Here is a 27,272-nt window from a genome sequence, read left to right as displayed (position 1 = left end):
AAGCTGTCCTTGTACCTTCATTACTTCTGCGAGCATTACAGGCTGACTGGTCCTTAGTCGTGCACTGCTTAGAAAGTCCATCCCAGTGCTTTTAAACATCTCCTTCATTAGGAAGGATTCCCATCTGCTAGATCATTGATCATCCCATCTGCTAGATCATCCCATCTGCTAGATCATGCTATACTGTCTACAAAGTTGATTTTTTTCATATTTTATTAGCTTTTTAGCCATGAAAAATTTGGTCTTGTGGCAGAGTTTCCATGCAGCTCATATACGTTCACTAGCATATTTAGGATGCCTAAAATAAATGTCCGCAGATGTTCAGTGTGAAAACTATATCCAGTCTTCTAGCTACTTCCTCCCGGAAGTTATCAACCCATCTGATTTCTCACAAGATGATACTGTTTTCATTGATGACAATAATAACTTTCAGTTATAAGAGAGGATTTACTTCCTCTTATGGGTCTCCCAGTTTATCCTTTTTTTCTTTTAGACTATAAATTCTACATTCAAAGGGAATGTTTTCATTTTGTTTTGTACAGGATCAGAGAAATAATATATAATTAATAATTAATAGACAGTTGGATTTACAACAATATAGCTGCCAGTGCGCCCATGTTAGGTAGGAGAATAACATCATGCCACACAATACTTATATTGTACATTATTCCATCAGTTTCCTCTCCCCCTACTAATATTTTCTCCTAATTAAAGTTCAGATCCATCAAAAAACAAATCTCCAGTCTCCTTTAGACTTTGTATCTTATAAGAAAAAGGAAACTCAGTGTTCATTTTTACAGAGAGCAGCACTGCAGTCTTCAACATTTTAAAATTCATGCTTGTTCACGTTTCACTTAGTAACAATTATTTGTTATTAAATATTTTAATTCATGGCGTGCCAGATGCAATGGGGCAAGATTCTAGAAAATAAAGGGGATGTATCAAAACTGAATGGGTCTTTTATTCTTTTCTGTGAGCTTACTGAGTGAAAGCCTTGCTGGTTCTAGAACCACCCTGAACTTTTCAGGGACAAGGTTGGAATCAAGATTTCACAGTTGGACACACTATAAATAATGAGCCCAAAGCCTAGATGCAAACCACATAAACTCTGAAGTGTTTAGATATTGTATGGGAATCATACAGTTTGGGGGGTCATCTCTAGTTTGATGTTGAAAGTCAGTATCTAAAGGTTGTTGTTACCTTATTAAGTTATTTCTTCCTGGCATGTAACCCTGTTGTTTTAAGGAGTAGACCCTGGTGTGTCTTTGTAGTGCCCCTGTTCGGAGTATTCTCAGCTGTGCTGCAGGAATTCTAAGCCTTCTAGACATGTATCAGCTGTTATTCCCCCATTTGTGAGAGTCTGTGTGGTCGAGCATCTGTCACCAGATAATACAAAATGAGGAAGAAAATAGCTGCAAAATAGCATAGGAAGTAAATACAGGGAGATGCGTGTCTGTGAGTGAGAGAGAGAGAGAGAGAATTCCAAGTACTAGAAATGCTGGTCGTATTACATTACCAGGCGGCTCTGTAGTTGGGGGAGCAGTTTGTATCAGATTGTGAGTGTGTGTTTTGGAAAGCATACATACGCTTTCTTCCAAAGACCATTTCTTCCAAAGACCATTAATGAGTAAATGAGCTTCCAGAGCCTCCTGTGTCAAATGAAACAGTCATTCCTCAGTGCTGTTGCTGCTACACAAGATACAGTGTGCGGGGAGCGTATTTAAGCAGTCTTACGAGCCTTGTCATGCTGGCGGTCAGTAGAGTTGGTTGAATACTGCAAAATGGTACTTGCAAACATTCCTTGGAATTAAACCTATACATGACCTTGGATGCTGCTCATGGCCCCGTTTATTCACTTTCTGCCAATATTTGTGACAATACTTTTGGGTTTTTGGAGCCTGGAAAGTTTAAATGACAATAATGTTATATACCTTGAGCTACCTGTTCCATATCTGACATTCTTCCAAAATACAGGCCCAGTTGTGCAAGGATCCCTTTAATCCAGGGATCTCAAACTCAAATCACCACAAGGGCCACATGAGCACAAGTACATTGGCCGAGGGCTGCATCACTGATACCTTTTCATACAAAGATCATAGAATCATAGACTATCAGGGTTGGAAGGGACCTCAGGAGGTCATCTAGTCCAACCCCCTGCTGAAAGCAGGACCAATCCCCAATTTTTGCCCCAGATCCCAAATGGCCCCCTCAAAGATTGAACTCACAACCCTGGGTTTAGCAGGCCAATGCTCAAACCACTGAGCTATCCCTCCCCACAAGATACAAAAACCCCGCCTCTGGCCCTGCCCCCACCCCCAATCTACCCCTTCCATGAGGCTCAGCCCCTGCCCCCCTCTTCCCACTCCTTCCCCAAATCCCCAGCCCTGCTTCTTCTCCACCTCCTCCCCTGAGCGTGCCATGTCCCCGCTCCTCCCCCCTCCATCCTGGAAAGTCCTAAGTGCCGCCAAACAGCTGTTTGGGAGGTAGGCGGAGGAGGTAGGCGGAGGAGCAGGGATGCGGAGCATGGGGGGCGGGAGGTGAGGGGAGCTATGGCGGACCGCAGGAAATAACTCTGCAGGCTGCATGCGGCCCGCGGGCCACGTGTTTGAGACCCCTGCTTTAATCTGTCTTCCTCCTCATGGTAATATAATTGAAGGGAATCAGCACCCACCAAGAAGCATTCAGCAGCTCACATGAATGGGACATAAATAATTTTTGTGGACACCTGGGGTGAAATCCTGGTCAAAACTCCCATTGGCTTTACTGGGCCAGGGTTTCACGCCAGAACTCTACAATTGTCTTAGCTAAACAAATTCTGGAGAGAGAAAACAAATGGCTAATGTGCTACTCTCTCCTCCGTTTGCCTGAAGTTCCCATGCTATTGGAAAAGCCCATTTTAAACCTTTTTTTTAACATTACCTATTTGTGGTGTTCTGTCACATAGGTTGTGCATACTGAAAATACTAGGTGAATAAACGTTGCCCAGAAATTTGAAAAACTGGACATCAATGTTTGTACTAGTAACTAAAAGGATTATTAATAGAATCACAGAAGTTTGAGATGGAAAATACCTATTAGGTCATCTAATCCAACTCTTTACTGAGGTGGGATTTATTCCTATTACATATTTGCTCGAGTTAATGACTAGTATCAACCAAACAATTCTTTATATGGTGCTAGAAATGCTTCAGCACATACCTGAACAAACAAAAAAGTTCCATTAATATTTTAGCTTGTTGGAGCTCTGCTTTGTTAAGATCACTGGCTTCTCAAGCAAGTCTTGGTGGAAGAGGAAGAGTCAAATACCATTTCTCTTCTCTGAATTCTGAATGACTTACTCCGCCTCAGGCAGATGAAAAAAGGAGCTTGCCCTGCACACAATGCCATGGAGAACAACAGGATTGGTGGGAGGGAGGGGGCGAGGGAAGAAAACACAGTGACTTGGCAGAGAGGGGACCTAGCCATCCCTTTCCCCTGAGTAAACAGTACTGTTTTCAGGGCCTTTTTGTCCTAAATTCTTGTATTTTCTCTTTCCTCCACCTCCTCCAAATGGTCTGATCTGCAAGTTCTGACTAAGGCCTCTGTTACTCTCAGGAGAGTGATATTGCATAGGGTCACCTAGGGGAAATGGGGGGCGTTTTCAGTGCTAGCCCTTAAGCTGCAAACAATTCAGCAAGTAACCCTCCCCCGTTTGGTGAAATCTGGGTCACACAACCACGCTTTCCCAGATGCATTGTGGTTGGAGGGGGTCACCGTGTATTGCAAGCAGCATTGAGAAAAGTGGGTGGGGGTGGTGGCTTCCTGTTTGGCTCCTTTTCTCCACAACCCGGTCCCGCTTTTGTAAAAAACAAACTATTTGGGGGGCTTTACGCTGGTGCTGTCCTCAAGCACCATCCAGGTTGGTAGGGGAAAGGGGGGCTTTTCTCAAGTTCCAACCTGTAATCCCAAGGATGTTTTCACAAAAGCTGCAGGACAAGATCTCTCACCCATGCCTCATAGCCTTTCTCACCATGGCTGGAGCAGCAACAACAATGGGGATATTGCTTTCACTAAGGTCTAACCTAGTCAGCAAACAGCAGTGACCTTTTAAATGCTCAAAGGCATAACCCACCACCATTCTGCACTTGCTCAACCTATGGTTGAATCAGTCCTTACTGCTGTCCAGGCTGCGGGTGTACAGCTTCATGAGCCATGGGAGAAAGGGGTAGGCTGAGTCTCCCAGGATCACGATTGGCATTTCAACATCACCAATGGTTATTTTGCAGTCTGGAAAGAGAGTTCCTGCTTGCAGCTTTCTGAACAGACCTGTGTTCCTAAAGATGCACACGTCATGCACCTTTCCCAACCATCCCACACTGATGTCGGTGAAACAGCCCCTGTGATCCACCAGTGCTTGCAACGCACTGTAGACATGGCCTAAGAGAGCCTATGCTGGCCAGACAGCTTCCACCATGGCTGGAGCACACCACTGTCTCCTGCACTCTTATTCCTACCTCTGCAAGGTTATCTTTTGGGGCCACATCAGTATCTGCCCTTTCTTTGAGCCTGCACAATAAGCAGCAGAAAATGGGGGGAAATCCTGTTTTTGTTTTGGGGGTTTTTTCAGCCAGATTTTCAGCCTGAGTCTCCTCATGCTGCTGTAAATCTGGAATACTTCAATGGAATTATATCAGTTAAAATGGTCATGAGAAGGGAGGGAGTCTGTGTGAGTACCACACTCAAAGAGCACAATGGTGCACAACCGGAATAATAATAATAATAACACTTCTGGGCGAGTATCGGAAAAGAAAACCACCCTGACTCAAAAATAAAAATCGGAACCATCTGCAACTATTCTTGGCTGGAGTCTGACATGGGCAAGGTTTATTCCGGAGGGGAAAATAATTTGCCTAGTTCATATCCACATCCTGGTCTTGCCTTTCCTCAGGTTAATCTGAACAATCACTCCCACCAATGCAGAGGCTAAACAGTCTGGTGATGGACCCAGAGGGCTTGTGGAAAATTGAGTTACATGACAAAGACAGCAACTTGGCAATCACTGTAGATTGGTCAATTTTTGTTGTTGTCGTCGTCGTCGTCATCATCATTTTATTTGTATTTCCATAATCACGGACCAAGACCTCATTGGGCTAGGTGCTGTACAAATACAGAACAAAAAGACAGTCCCTGCCCCAAAAGCTAACAATCTAATTATACAATGTTCAGTGTCATGTGAATGATGTGTGATTAAACCCTCAGGGTTTTGTTTACTAGAATACAGTACCCTGAACTGAATGCCCCAAGTAGTTAAATTAAAGATTTGCTTTTAAATACAGCTACTTTAATGTTTAACTTCACAAAGTCTTGGCAGGTATAGCTGAGAGAAGGGGTCATTGCTTAAAACATGGAGGTGCAGTAGCTGGAAATAGTTTAAAAACAGGCTGCCACAGAATTGATAGCTGTGAGAGGCATTTTCTTTTGGAGGGAAGAGTGCTTGCGAAGGAGGACTTGCACACTTCCTGTATTTCCATTTGATGTGAAAATAGTAATTGACTCAGGCTTGGTCCACACCACCAACTTATGCTGGTATAACTGCATTGCTCAGGGATGTGGAAAATTGCCTGAGCAACACAGTTACACCGACCTAATTCCTGGTGTACACAGTGCTATATCAACAGGAGGGCTTCTCCTGTTGACAGCTACCATCTCTTGGGGAGGTGGAGTAACTATGCCAACAGAAGAAGTGTTCCTGTCAGCGTAGATAGTGTGTTTGCTAAGCACTACAGTGGTGTAGCTACAGTGCTGTAATGTAGACAAGCTCTCGGACACTTAATTCCCTCAGTATCACAACGTCTTCTGAGAGATCAGATGTTATCTTAGATACTGTAGTGTGTTATGGTGTGGTTTTCTGGCCTTGCTCTTTTGACTTTTTATCCTCAACTTTCTTTTCAACCCCTGATACAAACAACGAACACACTTCATCCCACGGATTGGGTTTGAGGATGATGTCCTGCGCAATTGATGCACCATGGTCAATAGCATATTTTCTTATAAATGATGCAAGAGCTCCTTTATCATTATTGGCCGTCATTTTACTATTTACAGCATTTTGCCAGGTTAACCACTTGTGACGTAAGTTCTGGACTGGAACAGCAGATGACAAAGGCATGACTTGATCTCCTATTTGCCAATCATTGTTTCTAATATCTTTGTCGAAGTGCAACGTTTGCCGTGTGCTTTGTTTTTCCCAATTCTTTTTCCACCATACAGATGTACCTGTTTCAAATGCTCTCCCCGGCGAGTCCTTTCAGGTCTTAATCACAGACTACCCTGCTTCAGGTCTCCTTCACCACCACCATGTTTTATTGTGTTGTTCCAACCAGATACCACCTGTAGGGCTATTTACATATATTTACAGTCCACCAGCGAGTTCCCCTGCTTGCTTCTGGGGAAAGGAACAGAACTAGCAGCACCTAGGCCTACCTGCCTCTGCCTTCCTTCAGGCTCTCAGCTCTCTGCTCAGCACTTCCTTCCTCTCATTTTTAATGCTCCTAGCTGCTGGGATTGCCTCCACCCTCAAATTAGCCCCCAACTGTAGCTTTACCTAGTTAATTGATCTTCCAGTTAGGTCCCAATTAACGTATATTGGTGGGCCTTTGAGTGACAGGGTGCTGAGTTCACTCCTGACTGACTCAGCACACTCTGTTACACTCATGTAATTTTTGCATAAAGACATAAATTTTTACTCCTTCAATGCGCTTACTGATAGTTTCCCACAGTAAGAGCTCTGGCATCCGCATTCCCTTCCAGTCTTTACTTCAAAGCAAGAATGATTTGTTGCACAAGGGAGTCACTGAAATCTCCATGAGAACTAATGGAATGAGGCAATCCCAATCTTTTCCATTTATCGCACCAAACCCAATTATCAGGATGAAATTGAGGAATATGTTGCCATTTTTAGTGTATATCACACCCTTAACCTTGAATTTGAGATTCCTGTTGAATCAGAATGAGATCTGTATTATACAAATTAGCGACAGTGCTGAGAAAGCAGAGAGGGATAACATTTGCAGCTCAAGTGAACTAATCAGAATGTGAGCATCCACAAAAAGGTTTGATGAACTTTAATTAATGCACTTTACATTCACACCTTTAGTTTAAGAGACTTAAGTGTCCTGAGTGTCCCCTTGTAGACATGCCCTGAGACACTCATAACCACATCTTCATGTACATTCCCTGAGGGATATGAAAATATGTTATCTGTTGTGTACTCTGCTGACTCCTTTGGTTCCATGGTCCCCTAGCTTTCTCATATGCACTTTGCTTCTGCCTGACATGTCACCTGTCGTGTTACTACATGACATCCCATTGGGATATCGGTGTAATGCTGGCACATAAGAGAAACACAGCTTCCACAAAGCAGCAACAGCAGAAAGCTAGCAGTTAAATTGTATAATTTTATTATTACAACTGCTGATGTTATTCTTACTGTAGCAACTGGATGCTTCCCTAGACATCAAGCTTCCATTGTGCTCAGCACGGTACATTCATTAGTGAGAAAACCCTTGCCCTGTAGAGTTTACGGTCTAAACAGACAATATGAAGGGTGGGAGAAAGGAAGTATTATTATCCACATTTTACAGATGGGGCACTGAGGCTCAGAGTTATTAAGTGAATTGCCTGAAGTAACACAGGAGGAGCCAAGATCTGAACTGAGATAATCCTTCCTCGCTCTCGATTTTGGATTATAATTTTGCAAAGTCATTACGGCCACCCATATATTCTTCTTTCTTTTTGCAGGGACTGCGAATTATTTTCTCAGATGCCTCGAGGCTCATCTTCAGACTTAGCGCTTCTAGCAGTGTACGAGCTACCCTCAGAATCTATGCAGAAAGCTATGAAAAGGATCCCAGCAAACATGACAAGGAGTCGCAGGTAAATCAATGAGCACGACTTTAAGCTTTGGAAAAACAATCAAGTGTCATTTCTTGCTGTGGTAAGGCCCCTGAATAGGCCAATGGCAGGTGCTCTCAAAATTGTTGAATAAAATGGTAGGGTTTTTCCCAATTAAAAGCAAAGCATCCTGAAATGTTGTGTCCGAGCAGATACATAAGCTTGGTGTTGTTCCAGGAAGTGTCAAGGAGGTTGGGTTTTGATTTGGAAAGCTTGTTCTTAAACTTTTAAGAGAACAGCTCCAGAGGTGACAATAGGAGCAGGAGAGTGAGAGCAGTGACAGTGGTACAGATTGATTATGTAAGCTAAGAAGAACGTTCTGCAGAAGGCAGGCGGATGCCCTAGATCAGTGCAGGCCAACCACGTGGAGAGGGCAAAGGGGAAGGTAGTAGTAGGATACTTCTGTGAATTATTAATCTTTTAAATTAGGCAACCTATTCAAAATTACACACCAAAATCTACATTAAAAGAACATTATGGTTGCAGAGTCCAAGCACACGCAAGTTAGGAAATCCCAGAATTAAGGGCTGCCTTTGCAACCTTAATTTGGCACCTTGTGCATATGCATTATGATGCTGTCTTTAATTACCCTGTGCTGTCTCTCCCGCAACAACTCCTCATCCCATACCCTAACTCCTCCCCCCCACCCCTGCCCCTGGCTCCTCTTCACCAGACCTAAGCTTCATCCCGCCTGAGGCCACTCATGTCAGTTCCAGTCTCCTTTTCCAGCCAGTCCCAGTCTCTCCTTTAGGGCTCCTCGAGTAAATCCCAGTACGCTGAGTTACCATCCCACTCTTCCTCTGCAAGCTTCTTATCCCAGTCTCCTTGCCCAGCCAGTCCCAAGCTCCTCCACCCATTCCTGGCTTCTTGTGCCCTCTCTGACTCTGTGCTCTCAGCTTCCAGCAGCCATTCCCTGGCTTCTTACCCCAGGATCCTTGACCCAGTCTATTGCCTCTGTTCTTCCTCTTTCCCCTCTGCATTTGCATCTGGCTGCCTCCTCCCTCCGTGCTGCCTGTGCACTAGGGGCATGTAGGGCACAGGAAAGACCATTTCCCTACTCCCAGTTCTGTTCCCTGGCACTACAGAAGCCCCTGGCAGCAAGAAGCAGCAGTTCCAGAGAAAGTCCTCTCTGCCCCTGCAGCCGTGGGCTGGAGCATGCCTAGCATGGCAAAGAATTTAGCTGCCAAACTCTAACAAGTCTCTACAGACATTTTTCAAAGGTTCTAGAGCTTCTCAACAAAGCAGCTGTGATTTTTTTTAACATGACCAAACAATGTATTATTCCCTAATCTTGTTTTCAGAAACAGCTGTTTTAGCTGAAACTTGGCAACAAAAATAAAATAAAATAAAATAAATCCGTCTGAGACAGACACCTTGCATAGAACATGTCAGTTTGGCAAAATTATAAGCAACCGAAAACAGGGTCTTATACTGGAAAGCGTCAGGCACCGTTAACTATAGATTGTGCTACCAGCTCCACCTATAATATCCAGAAGCAACTGAAATTTCTAAGAAATACTTTGTCCTTACTTGTCCCTGCAGGCCTTCTTGCCATCTTATGTAGGGTTGAATGGGGTTAGATTGACTTTGTCCAAGCCATATCTATTCTCAGGGAGGGAGAGAGAGAGAGCAGTGTATCTGATCTCTTGCCCCCCCCCACTTTTTTAAAATGAATGTAAAGCATATTAAATCAGACTGGCAGCACTGGAGAACAAAGCCCTGTTTATCCACAGAACAGAGGCCTGGGCTCCCCTGCACCAGTCACTCCCCAATGTGCTTCAGTTTTGGTCTAGAGAGACCATCCCTTTTCAGTCTCCATATTGACTGAATCCTTGACCTCTCTGCTGAGAAGTGTAAGGAAGGTGGCACTTTATTGCCAGTTGCATTGCCGAGTGAATTCGGTTATAAAGGAGACTGGCTGTCGTACTATAAATCAAGTTGTTGAACAGGAGCATTTCTATGGCTTATTCCAGGGGAGATCAAAAAGCTAGTCTGGAATTCACACTGCCTATTACTCAGGGGGTGGGGAAGAAAGTACTGGCTTAAAAAACTCACTTATAGCAGACCAGCGGAAGGTTCCCTCTATCTAATAAACTTAAAATAAATCATTAGATAACATACTTCCCCTGTGACAGCAGCAGATACATTTCAGACTGGAGGTCTTCTGCCTTTTTCCCCCTCCTCCCCAAAATTGGACACTAGTGACACTCCGTGCTGTGTTTATAAATAAGGCTACGGTTTAGTCATGGGTATTTTTACTGGTCACCGGCAATAAACAAAAATTCACCGCCTGTGACCTGTCCATGACTTGTACTATATACCCCTGACGAAATCTTAGCTGGGGATCGGGGAGGGGGTGGAGGGTGGAAGTGCTGCTCTGGGAGTTGGGGGACTGCTGCTGGGGGGCCAGTGGCACCGGCTGCTGGGGGCCACCAAGCAGCAACTGCTCCAACCGCCCCTGGGGCTGCCTACCTGCTACTGTTCCAGCTGCCCCCGGGACCACTGCTCAGGCAGTCCCTGGGGCCAGCCGCACAGGTGGCTGCTCAGGCAGTCCCTGGGGCCAGCCGCACAGGTGGCTGCTCAGGCAGTCCCTGGGGCCAGCCGCACAGGTGGCTGCTCAGGCAGTCCCTGGGGCCAGCCGCACAGGTGGCTGCTCAGGCGGTCCCTGGGGCCAGCTCCCGCGGGCTGCCTGAGTGGCAAATGGTGCTGCTGGCCCCAGGGCCGCTCCAGCAGCACTGGTGCAGCTCACTGCAGGGCCACCCAGCCACTCCAGCAGCAGCCGGTGTGGCTGTCTCTGGGGCCACCTGAGCAGCTGTCCCCCAGGGTCATCTGCGTGGTGGCCCTGTGGTCAGCCACACTGGCCGCTGCAGGAGTCACGGAGGTCGCGGAAAGTCATGGAATCCATGACTTCCCTGACAGACACAGAGCCCTATTTATAAATCGGTTTGAAGCTTACATTTACATGATTATAAGCTCTTTGAGGTAGGGACTGTCACTTACTATATGTTTGTGCAGTGTCTAACACAATGAGGCACCTAAGTGCTAATGCAATGTAAATACAGTATTTAATAATTATTATTATTATTATTATTTATTTATTGCACTGCAGGGAAAGGCAAGAGAGGCAGGAATGAACTTTGGTCTTTAAAGGGAACTCCAGGTGTCTTTGAGCTTCTGCTGAGTTTTTGCTAGCACTCTAATCTGAGTTATAAGTGAACATTTTTTAAAAAAAAGAATTCCTTGTCAAGCAGATTGTCTGGGGATCACTTAGCTAATGCTTCACAGTGATTCCTCACAATAAAAGTACAGTTGGAAATAGTACAGAGTCCAAGCAACTTCTGGATTCCTTATAAGGGAGAAATTTGTAGTGGTCTGAGAGTCATCTCATAATCATAATCAAAAAAGTTTTCTAAAGAAGAATTAAGGTTGAGAGGGTTTCATTGGAGTCCAGCTGATACCAAAAAAACCTTAATATTATACTTTGTTTGCAGTTCTCTGATTTTTACCAAACTTTCCAAGAAAACTCTACCGTAGGATGAGGTGCAGCATGTGAGTTTTTGGGAAGATCTTTCATTTTGTTAAATGAAAAGGGGTTGAAAACTGGATTTATAATGAGGGAGAAGCTTTAGCCTTAACTGTAGTAAGGCTACTATGCCTCTATAGTCATTACAGGGAATGCACATTATCAAAAGTCCCAAGAAAAAAAACACAAGTGCATCAGGCTTTTAATCTATAAAAGTTTCCAGTTTAAACAATAAAGTTAAAGCCTCTTTTAATCCCATTTTATTACAGCAAAATATTTGTTTTAAAATAATGAATAAACGGTTTTATCTCTCCACAGAGTTTTTTTGCTAATTTTATTTCTGAAAATACATCACTATATACTTGTGGCTATCTCAGGTTATGACATGATTTAGCCAGCCAGTGTATATGGGTTAATAAATGTGTTTTAAATGGTGGAAAGACCTATGGTAAAATACCATTTTGACTCCTTCCACACTGCCCAGCTAAACTTGGTTATAGCACAGATTGGTAACAATTGTAATTAAACTGTGTTTAAGCATAGGTATTAAACAACGTTGTTGCCCTTTGTAGGCAGAGCCTAAATCAAGTGAAAATATGTCAGTAGAGGGGACAGAGCTAAGTGTTGATTTCCACTCCGGACCCATCTGAGACGTCTGCAATGTACATTTAGCAACTTTGCAGTCTATGAAACAAACACAAATGTCTGACCATATTTCCTGTCTACCACATCCTGACAAAAAGAATGATTCCACCCTACCAAAATGATTTATTCTCTAATGCTTTATAAAGTACACTAGAAAACAGTAAGGAATGTTCTGCCAGTCTTCAGTGCTGAATTAATTAAACTTTCTGACCCTCTTAATTACAAAAGGAGAAAGTGCTTCTTATAATGGAATAGCTTCTGTAACAATGAATTGTTCAATATTAAATGTTTTAAGGCAAGTAAATGGAGAAGGGAGAGAGACATTGAGCTGGATTTAAGTTTGTATCCTTTTAAAAAAATGTTCTGAAGTGAATGTTCGATGTTTAACACTTAATATTTTTACATGAATGGAAAGTCACAAATGTTCTAAGTGAAGTTAGTGTTTGTGAAAATACCGGATTGGAGAACTGGAGATAAATGTCATCCTGACAATTCCCTGGATGTGTGCCAGCATGGGGAACAGCAACACAGGCATCAGACTACCCTGCCCTTGTGTATTATCTCTGTTCTAGAAGTTAACTCTGGAGGTGGGAGTAGGTCCTTTTCCATGCATATTCAATCCAATCCGGAGACTGCCACTAATGGTGCCAGTTATGGTGACATGGACACCTCTCCACTAAAACCTGAACTGGAACTACCATCTGATTTTATACAGGCCACTGAACTTGTCAGATTATAGCAATTTTTTTTCACTAATGATCCAGGTTGAATTTGAGAGGCAACCCTAGAGGTGAAAAAAGAAGTCATCTCTCTGGTCATCCAGTCCCCTCAGTATTCATTGATAGTCGTAATTTATGCTGTTTGGTGCTGGGCAGAAAAAGAAAAGCCTTCTGATTTTACAGGAGTTTCATCTCATTTTTGCAACAGCTGCAGTAGAATGAACTGTTGTGTACAAAGTACTTTAGTCTTGTCTTCATAAAGCTAGTTCATGTCAATATGGGTTACCATAGATAGGTGAGATCGCCATCTAATGGTAGGAGGCATTTAACCTAGAGCTCCTTTTTGGTGACTAGGTAATGCATATGTATATGTGAATGTCCAGTAAAATAACAAAACAAAAGAACAGGTGTTCTACCTTTGTAGATTTAGGGCCAAATAGTGGCCTCACTCCTCTTTGGCGTATTGAGGACGCTGTGGAGCTATGGAATTAGAGACGCTCTGAAGCATGTTGCATGTGCAGAATCAATGCAAGTAGAATGTTTTCAACCCCACCAACCTGACATGTCTCCTGGGGGTCACGAAGCACCGTCAGTTGGGCTAGCCTGTCTGAAGCCCAGCACTCAAAGGAGCATTATTATGCCAACTTCTGTGCAGATTCATGAAGGATAGTAGAAAGAGGATCACTGTCACCTCCTCCCCCCCCCCCGGCACACACATGCTGGAGCACACAGAATTTCCACCTCAACGCTATCGATAAATACTCCCTCTTTCTTCTAATCCCATGGTGGAGTACACTTTCCAGTGTGAGTTTTCCCAAAGCCAGATGCTTCACCGACTACAGTAAGACAGTATGGACTGGGAGGGTCACTGATCCTTACCTTCAACCAGGCAATGAGCTCCATTTAAAGGGAGTAAATCATTCTACTTTCAAGTAATACCCAAATGAAAATGAAATACCCAGTAATTCTACTGGCAAGTAATACCCAATTAGCAAATGAAAGCTGCTTAATTGTACAGCAGAACATCAGTGACCATAGGTGGAAACATTCACACCACAATAAGTAGTTAATAAATAAGGAAATCCCTTTGTCAGAGAGACAATATTGTTGTGCAGCCATGGGTAGAATCTTTTGTTACTGGTGTACTTTGCTCCCACTAAGGGGAATAGGAATTATATGCGTGCATCAAGAGGAGATGTGACAGAATTTCAGTTCTGCAACTTCCTTTTGTTTAACCAATATTTCCTATCTATTTCCAGTTACAGTGGAGTGATCAACAGGAATTCAAAGGGCAAACAAGACTTTGGAGACTGTTCATTTTTGTTTTAGTTTAATTGCCTTTCTTACTTAGCCTGATTTTCATATGTATCTTTTGTATCAATGCACTCTCACTGAGGCAGCCAATCAGAATCTACCCTGTTGTTTGTGCCATACTTTTGTGCATTGCAAACCAAATCACAGTATTATTTATTGACTTTCTGCTGCTTGGCTGCCGAGGTGTTAGAGGTGGTTGAACTACTTCAGACAAAAGGGCCACATTATTCCAATATCCCTTAATCAAGCCTTTTATTTATTTTGACATTTGAAAATGCTCAACTTTTTTTAAAATACGTTTTTCATTGCCACATGCTTCTGCACACACAGATTCCAGCTGATATCAGAAACAGAAGATCCAAAACACCATGAGACGATTTGCATGCCTTAACCATGAGCAAGAAGTATTGCAATCTTGTGAGAGAGACTATAGTCAAGTTTGTTTCAGCAGAGTTTTACAGATTCATGATGTTCAGCTACTGTGAATAAGACTCTCATAAGCATCCCAACTTTTATGTTCCCATTCAAACCAAGATAATCTTCCAGTTTTTCTGAAGTTTCACCATTTTGCTTCTCTTCTCCTTTTACATTCCCATCCCAGACAATGCACTTTTCTTTTGATAAGTAGCATTCAAACTGAGATAAAATATGTTTATTATCAGTTCCAGAATCCACATATATTCTTTATAGCACATTACTAGATACATATTACCAAGATTCACCAAGATAGTGTGAAGGATTTCATTTCTATCAAAAAAGATGTGGAATAATGATTCTCTTAAGATTAAGCAGAATTACTTGTTCAGAATTCAATGTAATCTGTTATACTCCTACAGGAAACAATAATTCCTGAATCTCACTCAGGATGAAATCCACCCCACTGCAGGGGGCCTTCAGAAAACCCTCTGCACCACTTAATCATCCCATTAGATCAGAACATATAAACGATAGTCAAGATTTTCAAAAATAGAAATGTAACTTTAGGCTCCTGGTTTTGAAAATTTTGGCCACTGTTATTAGCAAACATCTGACATAGACCAGCTTAATATGGCAGCTACAAATACCAAGTGTTTCTTTCCAGAAGTAAAACATATCAATTAGGAAAATTAACAGTTGTATACCTAGACTTCTGAAAAATTGTACACCTACAGCTAGAGTGGTTGCAATTATTCCCATAGACCTCAAAAATCAATTGGTATTTTCAGGGGGAGTGGGGACTCACTAAAAAGCCTGGAAGATTTGTTAAAATGAAACACAAAACAAGCTATGTGATTCACTCTGCAAGCATGCTTATTCTTCAAACACAGTAAAGCAGATTCACAGAACTGCAAGCTTTCAAGTAAGACAAGAACACAATAACTGAGTCTACATTCCACTAACAAGTGTCAGCCTCAATACAGATATACTTCTGCCAACTTATTTGGCATGTTACAAAGCTTCAAACAGACCAAACTAAACATGGTAAATGCATACTTACGTACTTGATTGATGTAGGGGATCAGTAAAATTCATTTAAAAGTTGACAACATTCTTAATTCAACTGTTCCCTTTTCTATGATTTTTATTTCCACAGTTTTTCACTATTTTGATGCAAGAAACTGTAACACAATCTCCTTCACAAACATGGATTTCAGATAGAAATCTGGCTACGTAAAAGATTTAAGATTATGTTCCATCGGTCACATTTCAGCCTATTCTTCCCATTCTGGGCTCCACCTATAACCTTTGTATTTGGGACCAGTTATGTTGGCTAAGTAATGGAATGGTTCCATAGCCTCTCTGAATTGTCAATTATAATCCATTAGTTTTTGTCCTTGTTTGGTTCTAGTTCTTTGGTAATAGATCAATCCTGATTTTCCCTGAATCATAGATAATATTGTCCTCAGTCAATAATCTGTCAGTTCTTCTGAAATCTTTTCAACTGCTTTTTTTAAATTGAGTGCCTCTTTGTAGACACCCTTGTTATGTATAATGGGTATTATGATTTGATCAAAGACCTCTCTGTGTTCAGTGCAAACTTCAGCATCCTTACAGAGAGACCATCATCTGGAGAGTTGCACCATGTTATTGAGAATTGAGCTGGTAGGTTTTTTTTGTTTAACATTGAAACTTTACCTTTTTTCCCCCTAAACTCTAGTTGGGATCCTTTTAAAATCCACCAGCCAGGAGGCTGATATTTGCAGAAGGAATTTTTACTTCTACATTGTGCTTTAGGACCGTTAGGTGGTGGTATGTCTCAACAAGGAAAAGAGCAACTCTATGTCAGAAATGTAGTTTGATTGCACCTGACAAGCTCTCGTACTTTCCATTTCATTTTTGTCAACAGAGCAGATGACAAAGGACCATAGCTAATTGTCCTACATTTCTCTGGATTCTCAGATAGCATTTCAGCAACTTGGACACAATATGGTATTGTCATAAATATAAAGGGAAGGGTAACCACCCTTCTGTATACAGTGCTATAAAATCCCTCCTGGCCAGAGGCAAAATCCTTTTACCTGTAAAGGGTTAAGAAGCTCAGGTAACCTGGCTGGCACCTGACCCAAAATGACCAATGAGGGGACAAGATACTTTCAAATCTGGGCGGGGGGGGGAAGGCTTTTGTCTGTCTGTGTGATACCTTTGCCGGGAACCGATCAAGGATGCAAGCCCTCAACTCCTGTAGTTAGTAAGTAATCTAGCTCGAAAATGTGTTAGGTTTTCTTTGTTTTGGCTTGTGAAATTCGCTGTGCTGGAGGAAATGTGTATTCCTGTGTTTTGTGTCTTTTTGTAACTTAAGGTTTTGCCTAGAAGGATTCTCTGTGTTTTAAATCTGACTGCATGTGGGATTCTCTTCCATTTTAATCTTACAGAGTTGTTCTTTTTTCGTTTCTTTGTGCTTCTAATAAAGTTCTGTTTTTTAAGAATCTGATTGGGGGTTTTAGTATCCCTAAAATCCCAAGGTTGGTCTGTGCTCATCTTGTTTGTTCTCAAGCCACCCCAGGAAAGGGGGTGTAGGGCTTGGGGGAATATTAGGGGGGAGATAGGGTTCCAAGTGGCCCTCCCTAAATGTTTGTTTGAATCACTTGGTGGTGGCAGTGTTCACTTTTGTACTAATCCAAAGTACAAAGGAGAATTTGTGCCTTGGGAAGTTTTTAACCAAAGCTGATAAAAATAAGCTTAGGGGGTCTTTCATGCGGGTCCCCACATCTGTACCCTAGAGTTCAGAGTGGGGAGGGAACCCTGATAGGTATTCTGCAATTTTCTTTCCAGATGTAGAATCAGCAGCAATACGTAGAAATGCTTTTAGCTGTTGTTGGGTCATTTCTGATGTCTGAACAACCAACTTGTGGTCTTTTGATTCTTTAGTTTTTTCCCCAGTGTTTCTTCTGATTCTGTCTTTGTAGCATCTTGTAGAAGAGCTGTGAGTTTAAATCTGTCCAGAATAATATATCCATGGTGAAATGCTTCAATCGCTTCTTTAAATTTCTGATTTTATGCTACATTGAAGATGATGATGTCAGCATAAAAGAAAAATGCAACTTTCATATCCGGTTCCAGTCTTTGCCTTTCAGATGTTTTTGTGACATAATTATCAATTGATCTTGGCCACTGTTTGGAGTGTTGAAGACACTGCTCCTGAATTAAGCTGATGTTGAAGAGCTCCCAGAAAAGTTTGGACTTATAATATCAGCATAGCTATGTTTGACTATGACAATGACACCTGTGGTCTTTCACTTACAAGATTATCAGAAGTCATTAGTGTTCTGCTCTTCCACTTCAATAGCATGAAACTTTGGCAATGGTACATTTGGAAGAAAATTCTTAGCTGTGCTCAGTATTATCTAGGTGCAGCTAGCAGGAGTGAACTGTGAAGAATCTGGTGGCTCACTGCTTTGGCGTCTCGTTCTACACAGGCCCTGGCATTGTTTAAAGCAGCCTTGGGGCTGCTCTAAATTATCCAAACTGGAAATGGTCCCAAGGAGCCATTTCTTCAGCTTGGGCTAGCTAGAGCACAAGAGGGCTCTGGCTGTGCCCCTAACATGCCAGCTGTTTGCCAGTCAGGGAGATCTGTTGCCTTTCCAGCCTCTTAGCCTTTTACAGTTATAGCTTCCTTTTCAAAGGTTACAGCTTCAATGATTGTACCCTTGTAGCTAGGCAAAAGAACGGTTAATAAAAGTCTCTTTTGCTTCAGTTAATAAATAGGCCATAAAAGTGGTGTGACAGATCAACAGAGCTGTCAATGAACTTAAGGGTCATTAAAAACTTATTTTTAGTACAGTGTGCTCACTCAATTAATCTGTTATACTTTTCACCAAGGTTAAATTTATCATAACCAAATGTTTGATAAACAGGAAAAATGAAACATGCCAATACACATAAAAGTCCAAGGGATAAAACAAGAATAATAAAACGTGCTGATACCTAAAAGTCCAAGGTTCTAGATAAAAGTGAGCATGCAGTCCCTGTGAGGATCTGGGCCCTGGAGACCAATTCTTTGGCTTTTATTAGCCAGCCAAGAAGCAGCCTCTGCCAAATTATTCTTTATCATTCATTAGCCATAAGCAGTGCATGCTTGCTTTCATCTAGAACCTTGAACTTTTATGTATTGGCACATTCTTTTTCTTCTGTTTTACCAAGCAATTAGTTATGCTAAATTTAACCGAGGTGAAAAGGATAACAGATCAATTGAGTGGGTGTAACGGACTCAAAATAAGGTTTGGTGACCCGTATGTTCACATGTAGCTTCAGTTTCTGACTCACCTCATATTTATTGCCTATTAATAAATCATGACAGAAGGCTAATATTTACTTGTGCTTTACCTAGCTACCTGGGTACAATCATGGAAGTTGGATAAGGTTTTAAATCTAAAGGGGAAAAAATTACAGTCCATATGCAGAATCTCTTTGATTTGTTGTCATGGTTAATAAAATGTTATTTCAAACACCAGTGTCATGCTGGTATTGTACAGGGCATGTACAGGAAACAGTGCAGCAAAAAGGTTAGGTTGCTTCAAATATCTGCTCATTTTTATTCACAGTACATTGTTATTTATTATATGTATTGAAGTTGTACCTAGGGGCCACAGTTGTGGACCTGGAGCACATTGTGTCAGGTGCTGTACAAATATAGAACAACATGGATCACAAATATAAATGTATTTTCCAGGGACATACTTGAATTAAATGCTTGGCTATGCTAACTAGCTACAGAAGAATCCAATAGCAGCATGCAACCACATTGCATTGCATGTCTGTTTTTCTTGTGAAAGAGAATTCTTTCAAATAAGAACCCTACTGGGAAAAGTTCCATAGAATTTAATAAGGGTGAAACAACACATTTCTATGTATTTAATAAGATATAGCAATAATTCTAAGAAATAGTAGAATTTAATAGAGAACATGTCCTTTCTATTGGTGTTTTGAAGTAATCTATAAAGTCATATAGAAGGTGTACAGTTTAATATTGAAATGTATAGGATGGTTGAAAAAGTCCATACAAAGTTTTTCTACTTACTATTAAATAATATGGGACTTTTTAAAAGGATTAATGAGAGGTAGGGCATTTTCAGCTGTTTGCTCATGATCTTATATAACTCAGCATTTTCCATGTCATTCAAATAATTTAGCTTCCATGTCATTCCAAATAATTTAGGTCACCTTACAGTGTGCCATATTGAGAATAGTTTGAAACAAAAAAAGCATTTCCAGACCATTTTCTTTTCCAGACACATTTTAAAAATACATCTGTCTGGTGACAATGATTATAGAAGATCTCATGAATCATGGATTTCACTTGCCTATCTCTCCTTAGAAAAATCAGCACTTGTTCCAGAAGAGTGAGTTCTGCTGGCTCTTGCTGCTGTAGCTCTGGTTAGAAGTCAGCAGCTGGGTCTGTGTAACTGTCTTAACATCTGGAAAACTCTGAAGGGTCATTTGGTCTAATAGTAAGTCAAGTACCCTAAACCCCGTACAACAGCCACATGAAATATAGCTGATTACGCAATGGATCTCTACCCTACTGTGACATTCATTTAATAACTGGCTAGTTTGGATTTTTGTTGTTGTTTTTCTGTGGGCTGATAGGAGATGAAATAAAAAGGTTAGTGCAGATGGCAGTGTGTGTATACACAACTTATCCTGTGTCATAAAGTTGTTCTACCATGTTCACTTGGGTACATTTTAAGATGAGAAAACCCTATAAATACAAACCTGGCACAATGTTTTGAAGGGGTTTTTTTTTCCTGCTAAATGTAGCGTAACATCACAAGAAAAAAACTCTTAACAAACACAAAAGCAGGTGTTTGAACTTATGTAAAAGAAGTTATAAGTATTATCTGGTGTTCTTAAAAATGCTTTGAATCCCAAGGTGGGAGTATTCTCTCATAAGAATATAAGAACGGCCACACTGGGTCAGACCAGTGGTCCATCTAGTCCAGTCCTGTCTTCCTAGTGTGGCCAATGTCATAGGGAAAGAACAGAACAGGGCAATTTCTGAGTGATCCATCCCCTATCGTCCAGTCCCAACATCTGGCAGTCAGAGGCTTAGGGACATCTAGAGCAGCGATTCTCAAACTGTGGGTCAGAACCCAAAGTGGGTCACAACCCCATTTTAATGGGGTCGCCAGGGTTGGCTTAAACTTGTTGGGACCCGGGGCTGAAGCTCGAACCCCACCACCTGGGGCCAAAGCCTGAGGGTTTCAGCCTTGGGCAGCAGTGGAGCTCAGGTTACCGGCCCCCTGCCTGGGGCTGAATCCCTTGGGCGGTGGGGCTCAGGTTTTCGTCCTCCCTCCTGGGCCATGTAGTAATTTTTATTGTCAAAAGGGGGTTGCGGTGCAATGAAGTGTGAGAACCCCTGATCTAGAGCTTGGGGTTGTGTCCCTGACTATCTTGGCTAATGGCCATTGATGGACCTATCCTCCATGAACTAGTCTAATTCTTTTTTGAACCCAGTTATAGTATTAGCCTTCACAATTTCTCCTGTCAACGAATTCCACTGGTGTGTGTTGTGTGAAGAAGTACTTCCTTTTGCTTATTTTAAACCTGCTCCCTATTAATTTCATTTGGTGACCTCTGGCTCTTGTATTATGAGAAGGAGTAAATACTCTTCCTGATTCACTTTCTCCATGCCAGTCATGATTTTATAGACCTCTATCATATCCCCCATTAGTTGTCTCTTCTCCAAACTGAACAGTCCCAGTCTTTTTAATCTCACCTCATATGAAAGCTATTCCATATCTCTAATCATTTTTGTTGGCCTTCTTGCTTCCTCTTCCAATTCTAATATATCTTTTTTGGGATGGGGCGACCAGAACTGCATGCAGTTGTCAAGGTGTGGGTGTGCCATGTATTTAAATAATGGCATTATATTTACTGTGTTGTTATCAATCACTTTCCTAATGGTTCCTAACATTCTGTTAGCTTTTTAGACTGTTGCTGAACACTGAGCAGATATTTTCAGAGAACTATCCACAATGACTCCAAGATCTTTCTCAAGTGGTAACAGCTAAATTTAGACCCCATAATTTTGCATGTATAGTTGGGATTATGTTTTTTAATGTGCATTACTTTGCACTTATTAACATTGAATTCCATCTGCCATTTTGTTGCCTACTCATCCAATGTTGCAAGATCCCTTTGGGCTTTCATGGCTTTAACTTTTCCAGAACTTTTCTGGAGATATAAATCAAAGTATTTGTTTTGTCAGAGATGAAATTACTTTGCCAGCATGGTCACCTGAGGTTTACGTTAGATTAGAGAGGGAATTTTAGAGCTGTGCTAAACGTTCATTCCTAAACCAGGCAAAACTCATGTAGGTTTGGATGGCCTTACAAACGACACTCAGACCAGATTGGTCAAAAGGTTTACTAAGATTCATGCACTTTTCAAGCTAACCTGGGCTAATTATGATTTTTCATCAGAATAGCACACAATTTGTTTTTGAAGGGGAGGGACATTGCCCACATTTGACATAAACCAAGTGAAATTTTGCCGCAAAGATGAGATTTTCCCACAAAGCTTAAAATATCAGCCCATCTGGACTGAGTTCAAAGAAAATATTTGCACAAAGCCAAACCTCTGAATCTGCTCAGCTTTTAACAAGCCCTTGGGTGCAGTTTAGAATGCTGTGAAGCCTTGATCCTTTGCAAATGGATTACAGTTTTCGGGGAAAACATAACTGAGAATGAGGACTTGTGGCACCTTAGAGACTAACCAATTTATTAGAGCATAAGCTTTCGTGAGCTACAGCTCACTTCCTCAGACGATATGCATCTGAGGAAGTGAGCTGTAGCTCACGAAAGCTTATGCTCTAATAAATTGGTTAGTCTCTAAGGTGCCACAAGTCCTCCTTTTCTTTTTGCGAATACAGACTAACACGGCTGCTACTCTGAAACCTGTCATAACTGAGAATGTGGAGATGGAGAAAGGCAGTTGGATGGGAGTTCTGCAAGACAGGGCAGAATAAAAATGCAGTGAGCCAGGCAGCCTCTACAATGGATGACACATCTCTCAAGGCTCCAGTACAAATTATCCACAAGCAAAGGGCACCAGGCATTGTCACTTGTCAGATACATGCATGTTTGAGATATCTATTGGTATGTCTAGTTTGTGAGAGGTGTGATGTTTTCCCTGGCAATCACGGATTTAGAGATATATTCTCCAGTGGTTCTTAACTGAGCCAAACTCTCACTGAAGTTAATAGAAGCTTTGTTCGATTTACAGACTGTACAACTTTGTTGTTGCATACTGTTTTATGGATAACAATGCATTTCAAACAATGCAGTTTTTATTAAGTAGTTTGTTTGTGATGTATCCAGGCACACTTTTAATGTCATTTTGAGTTCAACTTTTAATAATAAAGCTTTACACTTTTTAAAAGTAGAAATAAAATTTGAAAAACACTTTAAATGTGGTAATCTTGACTAACCTAAGGCTTTCAGCCAAAGCAGAGAGTGGGTTGTTTTGTTTGTTTGCTTTCTTATTTAAATTTGTCATTTTATTGCTCATGAAGGTGGTAAAACTGGGTAGGGTCCTGTGATCTGTTTTTATCTTCCAGTCCTCTCTGGAGTGAAAAATTCTCTCTTTTTTTATCTGGGAGAGGGATGCCCTAGGAAAGCCACTTCCAGGGACTGGGTCACAGAGAGAGCCCGGAGCCAATAAGAGGGCATAGATGCTTCTGTGCCCCCCTGAAGGTATCCAAGATCCAGGTGGTCTGTGAGCACCTGTGTTTCTTCCATGGTGGGACAATGCCCCTCTGCCCAAGTACATTTGTGGTGATTCTTCTCTATTGCAGGTATAGCTGTTTAGAGGAATGAGCTGTCCCTACTTACAGAGCATAGGAGCTGGCTCGTTTTGTTTTTTCATTTTGTAGCATTTTCAAGAAATGTTAACTTTCATGCTCTTCATATTAATGTATTGTATAAAATGTATGAACTCTTTACCCTGTGTGGTGTTGTCTAATCATTGTGCAATTAGAAGTGGATCCACAGATAGGAAAGGAATAGTAATATCCCACTGATCACTGGCCAGGTTTCTGAATAAATGAATATGGCCATAAACTCTGTTGAAATCAGTGGCAGCATAAACAGAGATGTTATTTCATCACTCTTACCTGATAAGGTTTTCATTTTATTCGTTTTGTTTAGGCATCTAGACAAAAAAACACTCCCACTTAGACACAAACTGTAAGGTTGTTAAAGTTGTAAATAGAGATCTATAAACTGAAACTGCAAGGGAAATACCTCTTTGACCTATGCAGTACAAGTGCAAGTAATAATGTTTTAGTCATATAAATATTTTTATGACTCCTACTAAGATACCTGCCTCAGTATCTCTGTCATTGAGTTCTTCAGTTTAACAATGTAGTGTATGAAAATACCGTTTGGTTATAGTTTCAACTCAGCTTCATAAATAATTCCAGGTTTGAGACTTCCACATGGTTTTATATCGCATATTTCACACAGAGCTCTCCATTACTCTTGGTGTGTGGTGAGGTTATCATTACAACATCTGGGGTTTGCACGTTCTGCTTAGCTTAGCTACTTTAGACCCAGTATAACGTTTCATATTATTAGTTAACACTGTGTTGAACAAGGGAAAAATCAATAACAGATTTTTAAAAAGTGTTCATTGACTTTTCTTCTTAACGTGGCTCACTGTATTCCTTTTCTTCTAGGCTGTGCTGAGTCCTCTCATAGCCATTGCACTGAAAATATCTCAGATCCATGAGAGGACAGGGCGGAAGGGACCCACTGTCATCACCTGAATCTACAAAGGATCATTAACCCAGGGCCAAAAGAGAGAGGGCAAGGAAGAGAGATGACCTTGCTAAACCACGTTAGCTGTTTGTGCCTTGTATGGCTTTAAAAGTTTTTTGGGGGTGGGGGTGGGAAGAAAAATTCAGTTTAATATTGATCAAATTCAGTTGCATTAATTGCCAGAGACAACAGTGTACTGACTTCTGTTTTAGAGCAACAATATCTTTTTGTCCAAAAAAATAAATAAAAATAACCAAAGAAAAAGCCCTTAACCTTTGAACGTTGCAAAATGCCAGTATGACAGGAAGGGCTGACCTTTGTATTTTCTTTCCCCTTCGAGTGTTATGATAAAGTAAGAAGAATTTTGGACTTGGGAAGAAGGGGGAAATGGTCTACAATGCAAACATGTTTTTTGGTGAATACAGTTTATGGTTCTTGTCAGCTTCTTGTTGGTTTAGGAAGAAATCATCAGCGTGTCTGAGGTACGGGGCAGCATACTAGTCTTTGCGAAGGGTGCATTTGCATACTCAGTTTGTTCCTTTCTCATCTGCACCCTTAGCCAGCTTGCAGATCCACACCAGCAGCAGAACTGTGCACACATTTGAAAATGAATGAAATGAAAGACTCACAATGAAAGATGCCAGTGCTTCCTTTTTTTTTGGTTTAGAAGTGTAACAGTGTGACTCATGTCTCTCTCTAGGTTTCCCTGAAATTGACTCTTCCTTTTTTTTAAAGGAGGGTAATTATTTTTATTGAAGCCAAAATATGATTAATGTTTTAGTCACGGGGGCATCAGTTGCCTTTTGCAATATCCCTCGTGTTCATAAGCATGTCCTGCTGGTGCTTACTGGGCTTGAAGGGTACTGTTGCAAGTTCAGCATATTTTCCATAAATGTGTTATCATAGAAAGATTTTAAAGATTACATACCTATGTTCATACTTATCAGGAATGGATGTAATACGGAAGAGGGAATGAATTAAATGAAATACTTGGCTGATTCACTAGTTGAGCTCAGAGTCTATTAGATTCTTTAAAGTAGAGTTCATAGGATAAAGAGCTGGGGAGAAGGGACTTGACATGAATGAGAGAAGCATATGTACACTTGTGGTTTTTTTGCTTGTGAAATGCTGCTGCAGCTCTAGTTATGGTTCATTGCTTTGTACTGAACAAGAACACAAACACTTTGTGCATGTGACTTGTTTGAATGTTTTGCTTCCTTGGGAACAGCGTGTGGTCACTTGTCATATCATTTGTTGAGTTGGCTTTGTGCAATTTGAGACTTTGCAGCATGTACAATTCATATTGCAACCCATCAAGATTTCAGTGCAATTTAGATAATATTGCAGTGCAGGAAGTTGCTTTGTATTCTTTTGACACTTCTGTCAAAAATTGCTATGACATTTATTATCTAATAAAGTGGATTGCTATATTTCTGTCTTAATACCTAATTGTTGACAAAACACACTGTGCTTTCATCCATTCAAATAAAGCTGCCTTTAATAGAATTACATTATCTACTTAATTCATTCTAAATAAATAAGACACTGATGTTTTCACACAATATTTTACTACAGTATTATTTAATATTTGAATAAATCAAGAGATTCCATGGCTTGAATTCATTTTATAAAGGATTGTGGAAGGCATCAGAAGGTCCCTGCATCTTCACCACAATTCGGGTGTCCAAATTTAAATGTACTCTTCTTTAAAGAGGGCATGTTTATCTAGACCTAACCTACAGTGCTTCATATAGGGCAAACTCCTCCACTGTTGGTTTAGATCATTCAGACTTGTGCAGATTTGGCCTAGACTGTGAGAGAAATTTCCCTTCAAAATGCTGAACCACTCAGCTCGTCATATGTTGGCAAATCCTACTGAAAATGGGCCAACCAAGAATTTGAAAAGTTCTTATTGTTATAAGACCTCAGATGATTAAATAATCTTTGACCTGATCACCTGGCAGAGGTGAGTTTGAAAACCAATTTAGGTTTCCCATTGTCTTAGCCTCTGGAGACTGGGATTGCTGAAAACATGATGTACTGTACCCACCCACTATAAAAGAGACGGGAAAGCCTTGCTAAACTGCCACTGACCATATCCAGTAAATACTCCACCAGACTTCTCTGTTCTAGGAAAGGCATGATAGCATTAGCCGCAGTAGGTGGCAGTCAGGATTCAGAAAAAAATGAAGCAGAATTGGAAAGTTCTCAAAAGGAAAATACTGGGTCTAATTTTGCATTATGTTATATTAGTAATGGAGTTGCACTGATGTAAAACTGGGGTAATGCACTTGAGAATAAGATGATCTCTGTGTATGATTTTTAATAGTTATCTTGCAAAACTGTTGTAAAACTGTTACCATCCTCAACACAAAACCTACTCCCTAGTCCTTTGTAATACTGATTGATGATAATGATAAAACTGATTATTAATACGATTGATATTCTCCACCCAAAAAATTACTTGTCATGTACAAGATGATGAGTAAAACTTTGTAAGGCTGACTCACGATGTGTATATCTCTGTATCTGATTTGTTCAAGGAAGGACTGTGACCACAGTCTCATTAATCATGCACTTAATGTACAGAGATGTTTTACTTGAAAATAGTTGAGAGCTTAATGGTTAGAAGCTAATGTCTGGGGAAATGGCAACATGTCCACCACCTCTTACAAGGATAGTGTTACTCTTTGCAGGGCTGCTAGAGTGAGGGGCTTGACGAGAAAAAGTCCTGTCCCCCCCTCTACTCCTACTGTTGGGTTAAGTGGTTGGGCTGGTCCATGGGTTGCAGCCTCTACACTGTCAAGGCAGTTTTGAAATAACTGTACTAGTATCTAATTGGACATTCTTTCTGTTTCCCGAACAGTTGGGTTTGTCATACAAACAGCATGTAGTCTAAGA

The 27,272-nt window shown here is 41.1% G+C and overlaps 1 protein-coding gene across 2 annotated transcripts in view; it reads left to right on the top strand.

Annotated features, from left to right (window-relative positions):
• Window positions 1–25,829, top strand: part of PGM5 (phosphoglucomutase 5) — a 106,370-nt gene extending 80,541 nt beyond the window's left edge. Inside the window, exons 10-11 of one of the 2 annotated variants that reach the window (XM_084629097.1) lie at window positions 7,780–7,914; window positions 24,290–25,829. In XM_084629097.1, the coding sequence (XP_084485223.1) occupies window positions 7,780–7,914; window positions 24,290–24,379 (225 nt within the window). In that variant the 3' untranslated portion in view covers window positions 24,380–25,829. The remainder of the gene's footprint in view (window positions 1–7,779; window positions 7,915–24,289) is intronic. The other variant, XM_084629096.1, reaches the window with a different exon arrangement.
• Window positions 25,830–27,272: the final 1,443 nt, after the last annotated feature.

Source organism: Lepidochelys olivacea, assembly GCF_965140295.1.
Source record: "Lepidochelys olivacea isolate rLepOli2 genome assembly, chromosome: 5".
Classification (NCBI taxonomy): Eukaryota; Metazoa; Chordata; order Testudines; family Cheloniidae; genus Lepidochelys; species Lepidochelys olivacea.
The sequence above is the reverse complement of the archived record's forward strand: the minus strand, read 5'-3'. Positions and strand labels throughout refer to the sequence as shown.